At 46.2% G+C, this 18,088-nt stretch overlaps 3 protein-coding genes, 1 long non-coding RNA gene and 1 pseudogene across 8 annotated transcripts in view; 3 read left to right on the top strand and 2 right to left on the bottom strand.

The window, feature by feature from the left end:
- Ptpmeg2 (Protein tyrosine phosphatase Meg2) overlaps positions 1–15,151 on the bottom strand; it is a 60,710-nt gene extending 45,559 nt beyond the window's left edge. Inside the window, exon 1 of one of the 2 annotated variants that reach the window (XM_089544212.1) lies at positions 15,045–15,151. In XM_089544212.1, coding sequence (XP_089400338.1) covers positions 15,045–15,095 — 51 coding nt within the window. In that variant the 5' untranslated portion in view covers positions 15,096–15,151. The remainder of the gene's footprint in view (positions 1–15,044) is intronic. The other variant, XM_089544210.1, reaches the window with a different exon arrangement.
- Positions 691–3,312, top strand: LOC149341918 (uncharacterized). The gene is given in 2 exon segments (XM_089542768.1): positions 691–1,330; positions 3,268–3,312. Coding segments are annotated over 2 exon segments (642 nt in total). The 5' UTR covers positions 691–733.
- Positions 4,377–6,993, bottom strand: LOC149341917 (uncharacterized). Of its 3 annotated transcripts, XR_016282654.1 has the most exons (4): positions 6,359–6,993; positions 5,558–5,642; positions 4,947–5,077; positions 4,377–4,521 (listed from the first exon to the last, which is right to left on the bottom strand). It is a non-coding gene; the product is annotated as an uncharacterized LOC149341917 (long non-coding RNA). The 3 variants fall into 3 exon arrangements; XR_016282653.1 differs by having other exon boundaries at positions 5,558–6,993; XR_016282652.1 differs by lacking the exons at positions 5,558–5,642; positions 6,359–6,993 and having other exon boundaries at positions 4,947–5,371.
- LOC149341916 (uncharacterized) lies at positions 7,291–8,838 on the top strand (annotated as a pseudogene).
- Positions 15,152–15,381: 230 nt separating the features above from the next.
- LOC149341914 (uncharacterized) overlaps positions 15,382–18,088 on the top strand; it is a 40,463-nt gene continuing 37,756 nt past the window's right edge. For both annotated transcript variants that reach the window (XM_089544209.1, XM_089544208.1), the window contains exons 1-2: positions 15,382–15,521; positions 16,180–16,456. In XM_089544209.1, coding sequence (XP_089400335.1) covers positions 16,189–16,456 — 268 coding nt within the window. In that variant the 5' untranslated portion in view covers positions 15,382–15,521; positions 16,180–16,188. The remainder of the gene's footprint in view (positions 15,522–16,179; positions 16,457–18,088) is intronic.

Genomic DNA, 18,088 nt, shown 5'->3' with positions numbered 1-18,088 from the left:
AAAGATCTTTTTAAATGCGGACAGTTTGGATACCACTAGCAAGAGAATCTGCCGGTAGCAATTATGCAATTGTTGAGGTGCTCGCAAACTTGATGCAATGCGAAACCTCTGACGCTAGCACCGAAGGAGACAAGAAGCGGGACCGCGTCAACCTTCTTGTTGCGAAAGCAACACTACGCACGTCGCCGAGTCATTTCGCGGAGCTGACGAAAGGCCATACCAGCGCCTGGCCATACTGCGCATGCGCGAGGAGCAGTCAGCCGTCGCTGCGCGGATGACCAATGGGGTGACTCAGAGGTGCCGCCGCCGCGCTCGCCAGTTGCGCATGCGGGCCACGGCCGGGGCGATGCCGGGGCCGCCGCCGCTGCCGCGCGCTCTCCATCGCCTCTCTCTCTCTCCTCCTTGCTTTCGCAATCCTCCAGGTTTAACCAGAGCTAAACCACTGCCAATTTTTTGGCACCGCTGAGAAGGCTAACGTTACTAGATTGTTCTAGTAACGTTGGAAAAGGCTACGGGGCGAAGCGCATTATCTCCCTGCGCAGATGAATACAGTCCCCAGGTTAAAATGAGTGTTCAACATTGAAACAAATGGAAATCATAAAGCTTTGATTTTGAGCATACTTCTAACATAACTACAATTAGCGTTGAAAGGTGACTACAAAGTATTTTTTTTCTTTCCCGGTTGGTTCGCGGCCGTCGCGGGTCTTCAAAACACCCACCGCACTGAAAGAGGATGGCGTCTGCTCTTTGCTCCCCGTCGGGTTCTTCCGAAACTATGCCTCTTCCTTCGCCAAAGGAAATCCAAGTGAGACTGAACAACCGATGGTTGTCCAGGCAGACAAAGGAGATGCTGTGCAACGTGTACGCTGGCGTAAGGAGCAGTCAGCCTCAGTTTTCTATATCATCCATGCGCTGCAAAGTCAGCGAGCTCACTGGTGTGAGTGAGTGTGCCGTCTCCCGTATTAAAGCGGAGGCCCTCTCTGGTGCTCTTAAATCTCCAAAGCGAAGAAGGCTGAAGCTGTCACCAGCGCTTGTTTGCAAGCAAACCGGGAAGACGCGGCTTGAAAGGTACGACACTTTCACTCTCGCTGCCCTGAGGCGCAAAGTGCATCAGTACTATATGCACAACGAAGTGCCGAGTGCCGCAAAGCTACGGGAAGACGTAGTAAATGACCCAGATATGGAAATGCCGAACATAAGTGTCCGTACGTTGCGGAGGATACTAAACGATATCGGGTTTGTGTTCCGGAAGCGCAAACGGAACTCTTCCCTCCTGTAAAGAGACGACATCATCGTGTAGCGACGAAAGTACCTCCGGACAATCCATGAAGTGAGGAGGAGGCAAGTACTTTTTTTGTTGCGTATTGTTGGACATATAACTGCATGCATTATGTGATAAGGTAAGGATGGAACAAGATGTATTGTTGTGTAATTGCAGAACTGTAAGACAATTACAATGGAAACGGGCAAGGGCGTCCGCAGAACTTTTTCCAGGGGGGTGCACCCGATGGCCGGGTATGGGGGAGGCGGTAGGTTAGCACCGAAAAGGAGCTATTTGTGGTCTAAACTGCGCACAACAAACAAAAACTAGAAGCAGCAAATTAGTGCTAGGCTTGGAGAACAAACATTAGAATTTATTAATGAACAAAGAACTGAACTCAATAAGCAAAATCCGATAACTTAATATCACCTAAGCGTGCTAATCAAGCTGTGTAGTTGTTTTCTACTAGTGCATAAACAATATCCGTATATCCAGGGGGGGGGGGGGCAACAGCTCTCCCTTGCCCCCCCTTCCGGACGCTTATGGAAAAGGGCGCAGTGCAATGTCGGAAACAGTTCGGATGAACCTGGATAGACAGGTGCGTAATAGACGAAGTGATACGGTCATACGTAAGTTGAGTGTCTTGCGCTGCCGGCTTCGTCGTGCCATCCCAGCCAACCACTTAACATCCACTGGACATTTATTAAATATCTGACATAAGATATTTGATGTCCACATGATGTCTATAAAAGTTAATATTATGTTGACATAAGATCCATACAATGTCAACTTTGTCCCGAGTGGACATCTATAGAAAACCCGCAGCATGTCCACACGCAATATTGATGCAATATTCAATGACATTCTGTAGACTTTTAGGCAACATTTTTTTGGCACAGGGAGCTACATTATAGCACTACATAACCTTATAATAAGGCAGTAATTACTCATTAATGTCCACCTAAGTGCAACCGTATGAACTACAAAGGACAGCTATACAGCTTTCATGGCAACTTTTTTTTCACCTATGATGCTGCTGTCAACTGGAATGTAGCCTCGATGCTGCACTTGGGTGGACATTAAGGAGAAACTGCTACCTTATTGCAAACATACCCAATTTTCGGGGATCTCCCCTAAACATATATATAGAATACTATATCAGTTTTATATGGCCGCAATACTTTGTAGCCGCCAAAAAAACCAACATTGTTTCTGTGTGTACTCAAATTTATTTAGAAATTTACAAGTTTGAAAAGGTGTTAATGTGCCCAGGTAGCACCGAACATTAGAATAGTGTTATAAAAATGTTATGTAAGTTGGAGTAATGTTACATGTTGCATAACTTTACATTAACATTAAAAATTAACATATAACGTTATAAGTTACATAGGAAACGTTACTTTCACATTCTAAACAAACGTTGTTTTAATGTAATCTTCTAAATTTTATTATAATGTTAGAGTCGCAACTATAAAACAACATTGCAAATATATTTCGAGCACGGATTTCCAGACATTTTCTCACTGTTCTTAGAGTAAAGATGTTTTTCAACTAACAGTACCTTGTAACCACATCTTTTAGATAGTACTTGCCATAGATTACATGAAGAGCCCCATTATTTTGTCACAAAACTTTAGTTATTACCCATTCCCCACTGTCACTCATGGGGCATCCCGCAGTAGCGAGTATATATATAAGCTCGGCGGCATGATATCCGTTTGGAGGTGAGTGAATACGAGTTGGTGTGCTGTAGTGTGTCGCTCTTGTTGTTGGTTCCTGCAAAGTGTTGCAAGTTGTGTGCCGTCACCACTGGCAGGCCTGAATGCTTGTGCGGGGCTGCTTCACCATTTTCGAGAATGTTGCATTTATGTTGTTTACATGTTTCATGAATGTTTGGGGAAGGTTATTCGAACGTTCATATGTAACATTACAAAAACATTAGAAAAAAAGGACACTGAAATAACATTTGAGCGTAACAAAAATGTAACATTATCGCAATGTTTCAGTGCTACCTGGGTGGAGGCTTTGGCAACATGGTACATCATATTTAAGGGAAAACGGCGCAGAAGACTGGACAACAGATAACATGACAACACAACGCGCTGACTAGCAACTCGATTTTATTCCGCCAGAAGCGAAACATGTACAGCTGGGAAAGGTATGGAAAACAACATAACACAAAACATTTTATACAACCCAGATAGAGAAAGTGCAATTATTTTAGGTGCTTTGCACAGGTCGGAACAAGAAATAGCGTAATTCTTTTTCAAGCAGTTTTACAGATGGCTTGCTGACACGGCCATGGGTTCTGGTGATTGATAGCGCTTCAAATATTTCCATTGTTTTTTTTTGCTTAGTATCTCTTGAATGACGCTCGTGCAATCCAGGAAAGGTACACAGTTGTCTGAGGGACAGTTCTTGCAGAGTATGATTATATTGCTGCCTATTTTATGCAATACAGCGTGCTCGCTTAGTGTGGTGTTCAGCGGCCCATTTGCCTGACGTACATTTCACCACACGATAGTGGCGTATCCTTCACCACACCACACTAACAGTCAGTATAACGTTCTTGATCGTTTGTGTCACATAGGGGGCATAATTGTTCGTCATTGTTGACATGTCAGCGCATAGCACTTAACTTGGCGCGCGGGTGTGTCAACAATGACGAACCATTAAGCACCATCAAGAACTGACTGTCAGTGAGGTGTGGTGTATGATATGGCAGTATCTTGTGGTGAATGTATGTGAGGCAAACAAGCCACTGTCTGAACACCACACTAAGCGAGCATGCCATGTTGCATAAAACAGGCAGCAATATAATCATACACTGCAAGAACTGCCCCTTAAAAAAACTGCGTACCTTTCCTGGACCACACAAGTGTCATTAAGAAATACAAAACAAAGAAAGCAACGAAAATCTTTGAGGCGCTACCATTCACCCGAGAGGCCAGAGCTGCGTCAGCAAGCCATCCACAAAACCGCGAGAAAAAGAAATATGCTATTTCTCATTTCGACCTGCGCAAAGCACCTACAATAACTGCACTTTCTTTATCTAGGTTGTCTAAAATGCCTAGTGTTTTGTTGTTTTTCATACCTTTCCCAGCTGTGTATGTTTCGCTTCTGGCGGAATAAAATCGAGTTGCTAGTCAGTCCGTTGTGTCGCCGTGCTCTTTCTCATCACATGTTCTACGGCGTTTTTCTGTCTGAAATTCTTGAAATGGTGGTTAGGCGTCATCCAGCGGGGCCTGTGCACTGGAGGCCTGTAAATACAGCAATGCATATACATATAGTGTCAAACAGTAGTGATGTCACAATTAACACGAATGTCAAAAATATAGAAAATGTTAAAATGGGTGCCTATGAAGGAAACCATGTTCATCAATGTAATCACGGCTTCTAAAAAGTAACTCAGCAGCAGCAATGCAGGCAAGCACCTTGCAGTTGAAATAATGACTGTCGGTATAGCTCAAGATATTCATATCCAAACATGGCAACTTGTGAAAACTGATAGCTGGTGCATGCTACACGTGTGCACACACTGCGCTTAAAGTGGCCATCTTCCAAACAAAGTGGGCAGCACAATGCACAGGGATATAAGCTTTGGCAATACGAGATCAACTGCAAATGTGTGTCCTGTTAGTTTTTACAGTGTACATAAAACTTGACCTTGAAATATGTAGCTTACCTCCTCCTGCTTCTTGACACGCCTCTCCTCCTTAAGCTTCAAACGGCATGAAGCGTGCTGAAGCCACTTTTTAATGTTAGCTTCAATTTCGCACACTGTAGTTGTGAACAGCTTGTTGGACTTCACGGCATCTGTAATGAATGAACAGTCGAAATATTGCAGCTCATCTGTTTCCTCTTGTTTCATCAACACTATTCAGAAGGGTAGCGGATCGGGCTAGTTGGTGCAGTTTTGACATTTTTCAAAGCGCTAAAACAACAAGGACGCAGAGGGAACAGACAGGGACGAGCGCTACTTCCAACTGTTTATTTCGTAAAACCGCAAGTGCTTCAAACAGTTCTCGAACGCTTTTATGACACGGCAGTAAACTGCATGTGTGAGATTACACAGTATAGCTGCCGAGACTAACAGGACCAAGAAGATAAGTGCACGATTACGTTGATACCCTGAACAAGGCGAGTTCTTTTTTTGACAATGAAATAGACAGTGAGCTTACACAAGTGCTACCCAGTAAGCTCACCGTCTATTTCATTGTCAACAAAAGAACTCGCCTTGCTCAGGGTATTCATGGTTGGCAGGGTAAGAATGAAGCACGAAAAACAGTTTCATACCAGCTCTTTGTCATGATGGAGCAAATGCAGCTAGTGAGTGACAACATACAGACAGCCTCTTTTCTGAACATGCTCTCCAAAATACCTGAAAATGAACAGGAGAGAAGAATGGTCACACCCAGTTGCATTACAGGTTTACAATTTGCAACTCTCATTTTATATAATGTAACCCCGTAATGGGGCACACGAACAGTAGCAAGAATTTTCACAGCACTACTTGCATTGACACACTGCAATAACAAGAAATTTTCAGCAAAAGTTATGAAACCACAAGCTGAAAGACAAAAATAGTCAAGAACCAAATATCATGAAGTGAGCAACAACTGAAATAGGAGAAAATTACAAGTAAGAAAGAACCCACAAAGGTTTTTTAAAAGCACAAAGATGAAAAAGCAATGTCAGACCGCAAAAGGCAAATTTAAACAGAAGAGCTTGACTTAAAACAAAGCCCATTTAGTTTTGAAGAGAAGAGCACCAACGAAAGGGGACCTGTTAGCAAATTTTACACCAACACAAGATCTGCCAAAACTGTCTTCTTGAGCCGCCGGAGACTGGAAACTGTCTACCTTTGTAGTGAGGGTCATAGCATGCCAGGCGGCCGCCACAGGCATTCCCGCGCCACTACTGTACCATGTCTCCACTTCGGGGACAAATCCAGTTAACTAAACGCCACGCATTTTTAAGCTATCTATGCACTCCACGAACCGATAAACCGGCTGGTGAAATCGCCAGCACGAAAACTGCACAATGGCACAAACGAACACTAACACTTGTTTGAAAGAAAAGTGTGCAAAAACTCACCATTATTGCCGTCCTCCACGTAGTCCCCCAGTACACTGCACAATGCTGGCACAGGACCCATGCACAGGACGGTGTACGCCGCGCACAAGCTTGCCGCCACAACGAAGAAAATGTGAACACGCGAAAAAATAAAATGTGCAAAGGAACGCTGAAAGGAACCAAGAAAACATCGCTTCGCGGCCGCCGCGGCTAATGATGATGCCCATGGCCGTTGGGCTGCCTAATGTCAATAGAGTTCTAGTTACGATTCTGGTTTGAAATTCGCGGCGTTTGTGGCTTTCAGTCTAACTTGAGAAGTTTCTTCAAATAATCGTACTGCACATGCATTTGCTTGCATAAAATAAAATCAAAGCATGTAATTGCTGACTGCTTAAATAATTCATTCCTGAAAACTTCAGATTGCGAAAGCAAGAAAAATTAAAATCTAAAGGCAACATAATTTTAATGTGTTTCCTGGTAAGCTGTTTGCACATTTCCAAATCTTCCACTGTGCTGAAAGAAAAACATGTATGAATGTCATCTGAATATCCACTAACTGATATCTGAATCCGATAGTCCTCTCAATATGCAGAGGATATCATACATAGACATTGGACGTTAGGACCATTAGTGGACATCCTCTGCATATTCATGGTTTGCTGGGATGTGATAGCGATGAAAACCGTCAAGGTGCATCATCTCACGTACCCTGCGATCACTGTCGATTTAGGGCGACGAGACCGCTTCGGCGTCTATATGCTTCTTTTTTTTTTCAACCTCTACCCCTCATAAATTGAAGAGCGCGCCAGAATCACTTTGGGCTCATTGCTTTTTTTTATTTAGCTCTCAATTTGCAATGAGAGCACAAAACCGCGCTCCACATAAATTCACCTTCCTTTTTTGCAGGACCATTGATTACTGTTGCGACCGGGTAGCATGGCCGGAGACCGGTGATGGGACGAGGAGGATGGGAGACTGGGTTATGAGGAAGGTAACGAGAAACTTTATACACTTATTTACATTATTTACAAAGGGTGACTGAGAATGACTCTCAGCAGAAGGGAACTTCGTCAACCGGAGTCGACTGGAGCTAGCAGGCTTCTCTCGGCCACACTCACAGCCGAGTTAAATAGGGTTCAGATTCCCCAGATCCCTGGCTGGGGAATAAAGTTCGAAGAGCACTGACCAATCGGATGGACCGAAGTAGACGCTGGTGTTACCACCCACGGCAGGGGCGGTGCGGGCTATTCCGCTCTCTCGCAGCTGGCTCGATGGGAAGGGGTAGATGCTGACTAATCCAGCACGGCTGGAAAGGAATCTCCCGCAGTCTACCCGCAGGTGAATGAACGCGCTTCCCCGCCGGATGTCCAGAACTTGAGTCGGGAACACAGCCGTCTTCAATTAACAGCCAGCGTGACTGGCGCCGCCACGTCGCCTCCGATTCCGCTGTGGTTGCCGCTGGCAATGCCTCCTGCGCATCTCCTGCCTTCGCCGCTGCTGCCGTGGTCACCTCCGCTCAAGGAAGTCCGCTGCACTAATCCACTTAGGCTCGGAGGGGGCATCACAAGCACCCCACTGCACCACCGCCGTCGCGAGGTTGTCGGCCTCGTCGACTGTTCACGGTTGCTGCTTGATCGGGCCCACGTGGCCAGAAGTACGGTCATACATTACCTTGATGAGACCTGGGTTGAAGCAGGCCACGTTAAAGAGAAAGTTTGGACAGACACCACGTACAGTGGCGTCAAGGGAAGATGCCTTTCGTCAGAACTGGACTTCGTGCACCAAGCGGCGGCAAAGGCGGCAGATTGATCATGGTGCACGCCGGCAGTGAGAATGGATTCGTCGAAAACGCGTGCCTGATCTTTCGTGCTACCAAAGGAACTGCCGATTACCACTCCGAAATGGACGGTGCTCGATTCGAAAAGTGGTTCATGGAACAATTAGTGCCGAACATTGATCAAAACAGTAGCGACGGATAACGCTTCGTACCATAGTGTGCAACTCGAAAAAGTATCAACTTCGCGTACTCGAGAAGGTGACATTGAGTCATGGCTGACAGAAAAAAAAAAAAAAAAACATTCTGCTGCAGGTTGTAAACCAGCACAAACATCGATATTCTGCGTACCTACCACATTCATGCTCTGGCAAAGAGTGCTGGCCACGACGTAGTCCGGCTGCCTCCTTATCACTGTGAATTTAACGCAACTGAACTGGTGTGAAGTCAAGTGAAAGGCTACGTCGCTGCCAACAACACCACGTTCACTCTGTCCGCAGTCGAGAAACTCGTGCACGAAGGGGTCTCTCGCGTTACACAAGAGAATTGGTCGCGGGACTTTGCCCATGTTGTACGCTTTGAAGAAGAAGCAGGGGAACGTGATGGAGCAATTGACACGAAGCTGGATACCATTATAATTTTTCTGGACACGAAATCTAGCTACTCCGGCGAATGCAGCGAAATAAGTGGCGTGGAGGAATTGGAAGGAGGACAGCAAGATTGCTGATTAAGGTGAATTCCTTATTATTTATATGTGCTGTAGCTTTCTGTGCTATATAAAAATACGTGATGTTGTCTACTGGTCCAAGCGTTTATTGAATGCTATACATCAGCTAGTCTTTACGAGCATTAGCAAAGATCGGTTGAGGCGCTGTCTCTTCTTTACAATTTACTTTTTATTTTTCACGGAAACCTAACAGAATATCGCGCACTACAAAGTACGACACTTTGTTAAAGGGACAGTGAGGAGAGCACTATCAATATTTTTTTTATAGAAAAATCCGATAGTTCGGCATTTCATGGCTTTGTTGCCATTTGGCCGGCAGCCAAAGATGCATTTATTTCTAAGAAATTTGGATTTGAAGTTGAAAAAGTTTTTCCCGCCGCTCTGATTCAAACTTGGGATTTTCCTATGACGACACAGGACTAAGTGACGTGAAACATGACGTGAACATGACGTAACGCAGACTCCGTGATTTCTGGCGGCCAGCAGTGCGGCCTAGCAGCAGCCGAAAAGAAAGCTACCGCCGGCCGCACGTTGTCGCTACAGTCGCTTCGCTTATGTTTGCACTGCCGTTTTGCCAGCGTTACGGTGGATCTCGTTCTCGAAGCCGTCAACGAAGTTCTAGCAAATAGACACCTTTAGCATACCGTGTACCTTGTTACCGCTAGCGGAATAACGGGAGCTCGCCTAACGCCGGTGACCAGGCGCTGATTGGTCCCGATGCTTCAGGCGCGCGCGTAGCTGCCGGGCACGTGGCGCCATCTGGGGACGTCAAGAATATTTGCGCATCCATTGGCTGCGCCTCAGTGATTTGTGACTTCTCGGGTCCTAGAGTTGCTAGAACAACTGCTTTGTCCTATGACGTCATAACGCTAGTACTTGCGAGTTTGGCCTGTGGCGGCGATACCTGTATTTTGGTTCTTGCTCTTTTCTACGTTACAAGAGCTTTGTTGTCAATATGAGTGACGTTTTTGTAATCAGGAGCTGGTATTCTGTCGATACAAGCCAACTTCAATTTCTCCTCAGTGTCCCTTTAAATATGCCTGAGCTAAGCGCTATAAATGGATTGCCGTACTGTAGGCTGCTGCGCACATATAAAAGAAAACAGCATTGTTTGTAAGTTTTCGGCTTCAGTAACGATGTCTACAAAGCCCGCGTGAACCTTAGCGCAAAAAAAGAAAGAAAGATATCGGACTCCGATAAGTAAGCTGCCGAAAGCGCTTCTATCTGGCCGCGGAAACGAAACAAACTGCAATGAAAGGCTCCGTGGAGGACATGGAGGAAAAAAAAAAAACTCCATGGTGGAGGCCGACCCACCGAACCATGGAGGAAGAAAAAAAACTGCACCGAACTACATGGAGGAGGGACACAGATGCTGCTCCCCGTAGCTTCGCTAGCGGTGCCAAGAAATGCTGACGCAACGCTGCGGAGGCTGCTGAAGTAGTGCGTCCGCGAAACTATATTACTCCGCCACGCATCATTCGTTCTTCTCGAAACTCCGGTCATTGTTTGGACGAATACTAAGAGCGGCATAAAACTATGTAGTAGCATTGAAAATCACGGTCGAAGCTGTGAGGCGTTCGGTGTTCGGGCTCTCTGGCCATAATTTTCACGAAGTTTGAACCACTTTTTGGGCGCGGATTTAGTAGAAGTGATCCGCCCTACCAACCGCGTATCATACCGCCACGCGTACTTTTTGCTTCTCGAAATCTCGACGAGTCACAGGACGAAAAGGCAAGAGGTAAAACGAAGTCCAGGAGGTTCCAGTTACGGCACTTAAGATTTGTCTCTACGAAATATGCTTGTGTTCGTTTTGGTTGTATGGCGAACTACTTTTTGCGTGCGGACTTAGCCTGCGCGAACATGCGCGCTAGCTTTGGCAGCGTTGCCTGCTATGTATGAAACGGAGTATGAATCTTCCTTTTTCTCGCAAATTTTCCCAGTCGGTTCATGGAACCATGGAGGAAAAAAACTCAGGAGGGAGGGCGACGCCATGCGTCCAGCCTTCGCAAGCCAGTTGATCGTGAAGCCGATCCCTCCCCCTTTTTTTCCGTTCTCTCAGTCAGTCCCTTATATCTTGGTGTTGGTATGTTTTAGTGCGCGCGTCTGCGTGGCCCATGGCGCGGGCGTCTACAGCAAGGAGGTTGCTCATGGAGAAAAAAAAATGAGGAGGGAGCGTCCGGCGACAGCCTTGAAGCCTAGTCTTAACAACTAAAAACATAGTAAAAAAAAAAAGTTTGTCCCCCCCCCCCCCCCCCCCCGATCACGCCACGTGATATCGTGCGGTAAAATCTAGCCCCGCTGCCCGCGCGCATGCGCGGATTAGCGCGGCAAACTGACAGTAGATCAAACTCCTTGCTGTAGACGCCTCGCGCCATGAACCGCGCATACGCGCGCACTAAAACATAGAAGGACCAAAACATAAAGGACTGACTGGAAGAGTGAAAAACTGAGGGATAAAACGGCTTCATAAACACTCGGCTTGCGAACGCTGGCCGCGTGACGTCACGCTCCCTCCTTAGTTTTTTTTTCCTCCATGAGGTTGATCTACAGTCAGTTTGCCGCGCTGGTCCGCGCATGCGCGCGTGGAGCGGGGCCAGATATATATCACGTAGCGTAATCACGGGAGGAACCGACTCTCTCCTTATTACTATATTTTTGCTTTTTATGAGTAGGCTTCAAGGCTGTCGCCCGACGCTGCCTTCTAAATTTTTTTGTTGCGGAAGCAACGCTACGCTATATTTTTTTATAGATGTGAGCGATTTCTCGGAGCCCCGGAGAGCCCCAACTGCGCATGCGCGAGTGAGTCACACGGCGCACAGCTGCGGCGCCTTAAGCTCCCCAACCTCTTTCCTTAATTTATCGAACTCCTCGTCCTTGTCTTTAACCTGGGAAGCCCCCCTGTCAAAGCTTACCCTAGCTCTTACGGTCCCCGCTCGGGCTCCGCTTCCATGGGTTCCTGGAACCCCTGGTCTCGTCCTTGTCTTTAGCCTAGGAAGCCCCCCTGTCAAAGCTTACCCTCTTAGAATCCCCGCTCTGACTCCGCTTCCATGGGTTCCTGGAACCCAGCCCCCCTGTCAAAGCTTACCCTCTTATGGTCCCCGCTCGGGCTCCGCTTCCATTGGTTCCTGGAACCCCTGGGTTCCAGGAACCCAGGAACATGTTGACTGATGGGTAAACACTAGGTGGCTGCTTTTTTTTTTTCGAAAACAACAAGCAAAATGTGGATGGTATCCCGGCATAAATGGCATGTGGCTAAAATTGCAATACCACATATGCCCAACGTCCGATGTACAACAAAATGTTAGGAATTATTCCAAATTTCCATAGTTTTATAGCCTCACTTTCTCATTCCGTGAAACAGAGCAAGCACTATCGCTAGTATGGCAGCTCGAGATATCAGGAGTGAATATGCACATCAAACGCATGTTGTGGATTCCTGAAATATGACAATAAAACTGAGCACAGTTGTTCCCTTACAAGCTTACACCGGGCAGAAATTGCTGCAGAGACAGCTTGATGACGTAGCACGAAGGCAAATTCGATCGCCTCCTTTTAACAATTTAAGGGACTGCCTTAAAGCTGAGCGGCGTGTAAAAGGCATTTCATACAGCTTTAGGGCTTGAAAATTTGCCATTTGTTAATGTCCACTGATCAACAGGAACAAGAAGGCTAAATGTTTGGTTTGGTTCGGTTTATGGGGTGTAATGTCCCAAAGCGACTCAGGCTATGAGAGATGCCGTAGTGAAGGGCTCCGGAAATTTCGACCACCTGGGGTTCTTTTACGTGCACTGACATCGCACAGTACACGGGCTTCTAGAATTTCTCCTCCAAAGAAATTCCGCCGCCGCTGCCGGCATTGAACCCGCGTCTTTCGGGTCAGCAGCCGAGCACCATAACCACTGAGCCACCGCGGCGGCGAAGGCTAAATGTACTAAACAGGACTTCTTCAGCTGCGTCTTGTGAACAGCTTCTACGCAATGTCAGAAAACAAAATCTGGGACTCTCTGCTTTGCACTGTTGTCGGAGCTCATGACACCCCTCAGGTGAACGTACTGATCCCGCAAATCCAGCATTCATATGTAGAGAATCATCGTCTGGCGACGCAAACAGGACTGCTTCTCGCGCATGCCCTACGCACCGCACCGACGTGGCCACTGGCTGGAGTACCACAACTCCCAGAGTGAATCGTGGCGGTGGTGGCGTAGCGCAACTGATAGTGAAGTCCGTCTATTGCTTTTCTAGCTGATGCCATGGTCAAGAAGTGCCGAAAAAGGCAAAGCTCTCACTGAATTTGGAGGCCTTTTCTCACGTGTTTATTGTGCTCATGTCCTATGATATTGTTATTTGTGATAAAAAGTACTTAGTGAAATGAGGATCCACATGTGCACTTAATTTTATTGATGACGGAGGTTATGTTGAAGAAAAATAATTCAATGCATTCATTACGTACAATAGATCGACTTTCACTGTCTGTATTGTCGATCACAAGTAAAGTGTGCTACTATGCAGTGACATTACAAGCTAGTATTTTGCCAAGTAGAGAAAAGCGGTGCGTACAGCTGCAGCTCTACAGATTAAACATGAAACACAGGACTGAAATGATGCACAACACTTTGAAACTTATACTGCAGCCACTGGGTACTCCTAAACTCCTAGAAGTCTGAAAAGCTATGGTCATATATATTATGCACAATACTAGATCTGTGGATGTGAAACATGCTATGTTGCCTTGCAACAAAGGGTGGATTTATGAAGGAGGGCAGTCACATTTTAAACATGTATTTCTTGGATTTTTTTCATTGAGAAAAAGGCATTCAGAATGGTTATCATATGTAAAATTTCAGTCTTTTGGAAGGGGGCAACACCCCCACCACCATAAATCCTCCCCTGCCATCTACTATATGCACTTTGGCCCTCTCCGTTTCTGTCACCTCTATGAGTGGCTATTGGAGTTGTGAATCAAAAGTCGTTGTTGGCACGGCCACCATTACAACATGTTATGATAATACATTTTGCATTCAGGGTCAAGAACTCAAACTTTTTAGTATATTTGCCTATCCTCACTGCTATATGAGAAAGCATTCATTGCGTGGCCAGCCGCTCGAAAACATGCTATGAAGATAAGTATAGTATTTAAGACCAACAACAAAATACTGCAGAACTTTTCTTATCCTCACAGCTGCAGCAGAAGGCACTGTTGACACAGCCTGCTTCCCAAACATATGCAATGGAAGCAGATTGCAACATCCAGCAATAAGAGCTGCATTAAAAGGCAGGTTGAACACTAAGTTGGGGTGTGACCATGCGTGGCAGCATTGTTCACAACTCAGCCAAAAGCAGATACACTCATTCAGCATAAAACTGGGAGGTTTGTGCTATCCACCAAAGAGCGCAATCAAAGTGTGGCCAGTATGTGGGACAATTTTATGCGAGCATAGCATGCAAACAACTCAACATCAATGACCTTGCTCAGAGATATCATGCATGAAGCTCTAAACTCATTCTAGTTAAGAAATTTTTTTTTTGCAACATTTGACAGCTGTCCACTCAAAAATCATTATCCTGAGTGCCATTCAAATATAAGCCTCGTGCCAGCAAGCTGAATATGTAAGGCTTCCAGGATAGCCATTACTAAAACATTTCAGGAAGCTTAAGTTTAAAAGCAGTACTTTACAATGCATTAAGGTGGGATGGTTGGTTTGAAGCATCATGAAATACACTGTGCGATCCAAGACACACAGCATAAAAAAAAAAAGAAATTAAAGATGATACACGGCATAGAGTTACAAGTTCTATTTCAGTCATGGCACCATGTGTAACAGTTTATATAAGAAAAAAATGCAAACAAGCATGCTCTTCTTAGTATACACTAGATTTGGTTTTCTCTTCTGCTATATTTTGGCAGCAGCTGTTTATTTATACACAGTTTCATTCAAATAAAATTTTGTGCCCTTCACCTCATCTGGTGAAATGATCGAACCTTCTAGAACATGCCAACCCAGGGGCACACATCTCCGCCGTGGCAAAACGACGCAGGCAAAAGTGGCGAAATACACTGCGTACCAAGGTGGTCCACGGCAATAAGTGAAAGTTCCTTCCTGGGCTTACCGCTGTTGCGATAAGCGCGTTCGCCGAATGCTACTTGGTTATGACCATGCAAGGCCGGTCTGTTTCGTTTGAACAAGAGACGCGGCAAAGAGCAATACCTGGAAACCACCGAGTGTCTCGTACGAATACTTCCGATGTCTCCAGTACATGAACAACGGTCAGAAACCAAGCGCCACTCGCACCGGAGTCTCTTTGGGCCAGCTCCTTCGCCGGGTTTGAAACGCGCGCGCGGAGAAATGTTTGTAGCGGGCACGAACACCATGGCGCCGAACTCGTTTCCAGCTTCAGAAAATGTTACGTGACGGCCTCTCCTCTAAATTTTTCTTCTCTTTATGAAAAGGAAATTATAGACAGGAAAAAGAATTTTCTTCTCTTTACCTCATAAAAAAACTTCCTTCCTCCATGGCCACGACTATTTGCACGTTCGGCGTCACAATAGCTAAACGGGTAGATTGTTTTTCGGTGCAGGCAGTGGCGGTGTTGTAGGTGTAGTGTTCGTTCGCCTGACGTTCGTTCTGTTAGTTCTTCGGCCGTGCTCGACTTTCGTGGCTTGAGCGAGTTAAAGCAAACGAAAGGTAAGACATGTCGCGCCTGAATGAGCCATAATATTTGAACTTAGTGGCATGAGTGGCTTCACGCCCGTGGCTTCTGTCAGGACTCTGCTATCTCAGCTTATACTTGCGTGAACTTGCCAAGCAAGTTGGCCAAAGGTCGCCTTCTATTTATTGACGTAACAGCTCAGTGTCACGAAGCGAGAACCAAAGCATTTAATACTGCTATCCGAACGTGGCGTCACCGTTGAGAATGGTGTGAGTTATTCGAATGGGATCACAACGTATCAACCGTCCTTCCCCGTGTTTTGTTCCCATTTTGATGTCTGCCGCTCGGTATCCAATGGTGCGTGTTCGCTTGAGCTCTAAGCAGGGCTCATCGATGCTTATATCGGGTGTTGCCCGCCAGTCTTATCGCTTTCGGTGTATTTCTACACTATGACAGCGACAAGTTATAAGACGCTGTTTTTTGCAAGGATTGCACCGTTTTGTGCAATGGCACCGGATAGTTACTGATTCATTTCGCCTACAAATACTTGAACCGCAATTGCCGTGTAGTGAGGAATTTGAATCCATAAGTGTGTCATTTCCAGCACTATTTTCTTGCGACTATATTCTTCCTTTGTAAGCTGTTCAGCAATGGCTGACGTATTTTTTGGTTGACATCGTTTCGGCGCCACAGGGCACTGCCATGATGGCGGTGAGTTCACTTCACGAGCCGAGCATGCCGGCTGGCACGGAAGGCAGCGACGACCTCATGTCAGACTTCGTGGTGCTGCCTGCGAGTGATGACAGCATCGGATTCGGCCCTGTAGCTGCCAACGGGCCCTTGGAACACCTGAAGCTGTCGTTGCCGCAAGACGACGGTACGTCGCTTTCCTCCTGCAGCGATGATCTGACTCACCAGGAAGCGGAAGAACGCATCGCTAAAGTTCTGCAGGAGAATGCCATCCTGAAAGGTGAGCACGCTGTACTACCTTATCAGCCTTCTTGGCAGCGATGGAACCGGCGCTTGGTCTTGGTCTTTTCCTTACTCTTAGCGATGTGTCGTGTGTCGCGATGTGTTACTAATTTAGCATGAATGTTAATTTGGTCCCCACAGGCATTTCGGAAGACTGGTTTCCAATCTAGTGCATCTTGTGTTCGCTGGCTAAAATGAACTGTGTTCGTGTTGTGTTGTAAATTCCTGTCAGTTCTATTTTACCCTCAATGGCCTCTGATTGGTTACCTGGTGCGTCGTGAGAACAATTTTTGTGGTCATTTCACGGCCCTGAGGTGCTGATTCTCGCAGTGCAGTTCATTTTCACTGCTGCCGGGGGAAGTACCAGACTGACCCGGCTCTTGCCAGTAATCAGCTACAACTTTACAGTAGTCCCTCTGTTAGTTCTTGTGGCTATTCATGGCTACTGAGAACTTCGGAGTGCTGTAGTGAACTGAGAAGACGCGCTGGCGCTGCGGCTATCTTTGCACTCCATGCGTGCCAAAAGTGCCAAGCTTAAAAGAACCATGTGGCTTGACACGACTGCAGGTGAACATAATGTACAGTAGCTGGCGCATTGTGGGGCCAAAAATTGCCGACGATTACGTTTTCTAATGCGAAATTTAAGTGCAGCTCATCAGCTGTTCCAGCTTTTTGATAGATTTAGGCAAAGAATGTGAGCAAGACATGTATGTACAATCACAGACAGCTTTTTATTTTTCAGACATATTCCTTCTTCAAGAAACACTCTACTAACAACAAAGTTACACTTGAGAGAGATTACAATACAAAAGAATTATTGCACTTAAAGTGCACTACCACAAGAGAGAGAGGCAAACAAACAAAACACAGTTTATTCACTGAAGCTTAAAGGGACTGTGCTACGAATTAAAAGTTGTTTGTAAATGTTTTCAATGCTTAGAAATGATGCTAAGAAGCATTAACACCAAGTGTGAGTCTTCGGAGCTGAGCTGGCAATTAATTATGAATTCTTAAAACCGTGTTTTTTTTAAATTCGCTTGCCGATTGGTGTCTTCGTAGTGACCAATTTTGAAACTAAAATTGGGGAAATAGACGTTACTAGTCCCGTGACGTCGGCAGGCCACCACACGCTATCATTCACTGGAGCCACGGCAGCCACGACGTCACGGGCACACTTTGGTAGCCGTGAAAATCGTTTGCTCGTGCCGCCGCGCGTCCCCCTTGGGCAAGTGCGAGCCAGCCAGGCATTGCCTTCACGCATGTAGTTTCAGTTTACCTCTGTTGCCTCTTTCTGTCGGGAGTTAGGGAGCCACTCGCAGTGCCTTTGTCGCAGTGGCAACCAAAGCAATCCGACGCGCGCCGCAATCCAGGAAGGCGAAGAGAGACCGGAGAGATGTTATGTTGCCGACGCTGCTGCTGGGTGCGACAACCAGAAGTCTCAAACCGAACGTCAGCGAATGATGTATTCATGGGCGGGGCCCAGTTCCAGAGCTGTTTTCTTTATTTTTTCTCTGGTGCCCCGTGTGTACGAGTTGAGAGGGAAGAGGAGGAGCATAATTTTTAATTGTCTATAACTTTGTTGTTATTGATGCTAGCTCAAAAATTCTTGCACTGGGGTGATGAGTGATGG

This window comes from Amblyomma mixtum, chromosome 5 (genome assembly GCF_055824585.1).
Source record: "Amblyomma mixtum isolate Tamu chromosome 5, ASM5582458v1, whole genome shotgun sequence".
NCBI lineage: Eukaryota > Metazoa > Arthropoda > Arachnida > Ixodida > Ixodidae > Amblyomma > Amblyomma mixtum.
This window is presented reverse-complemented; position numbering and strand designations above follow the sequence as displayed.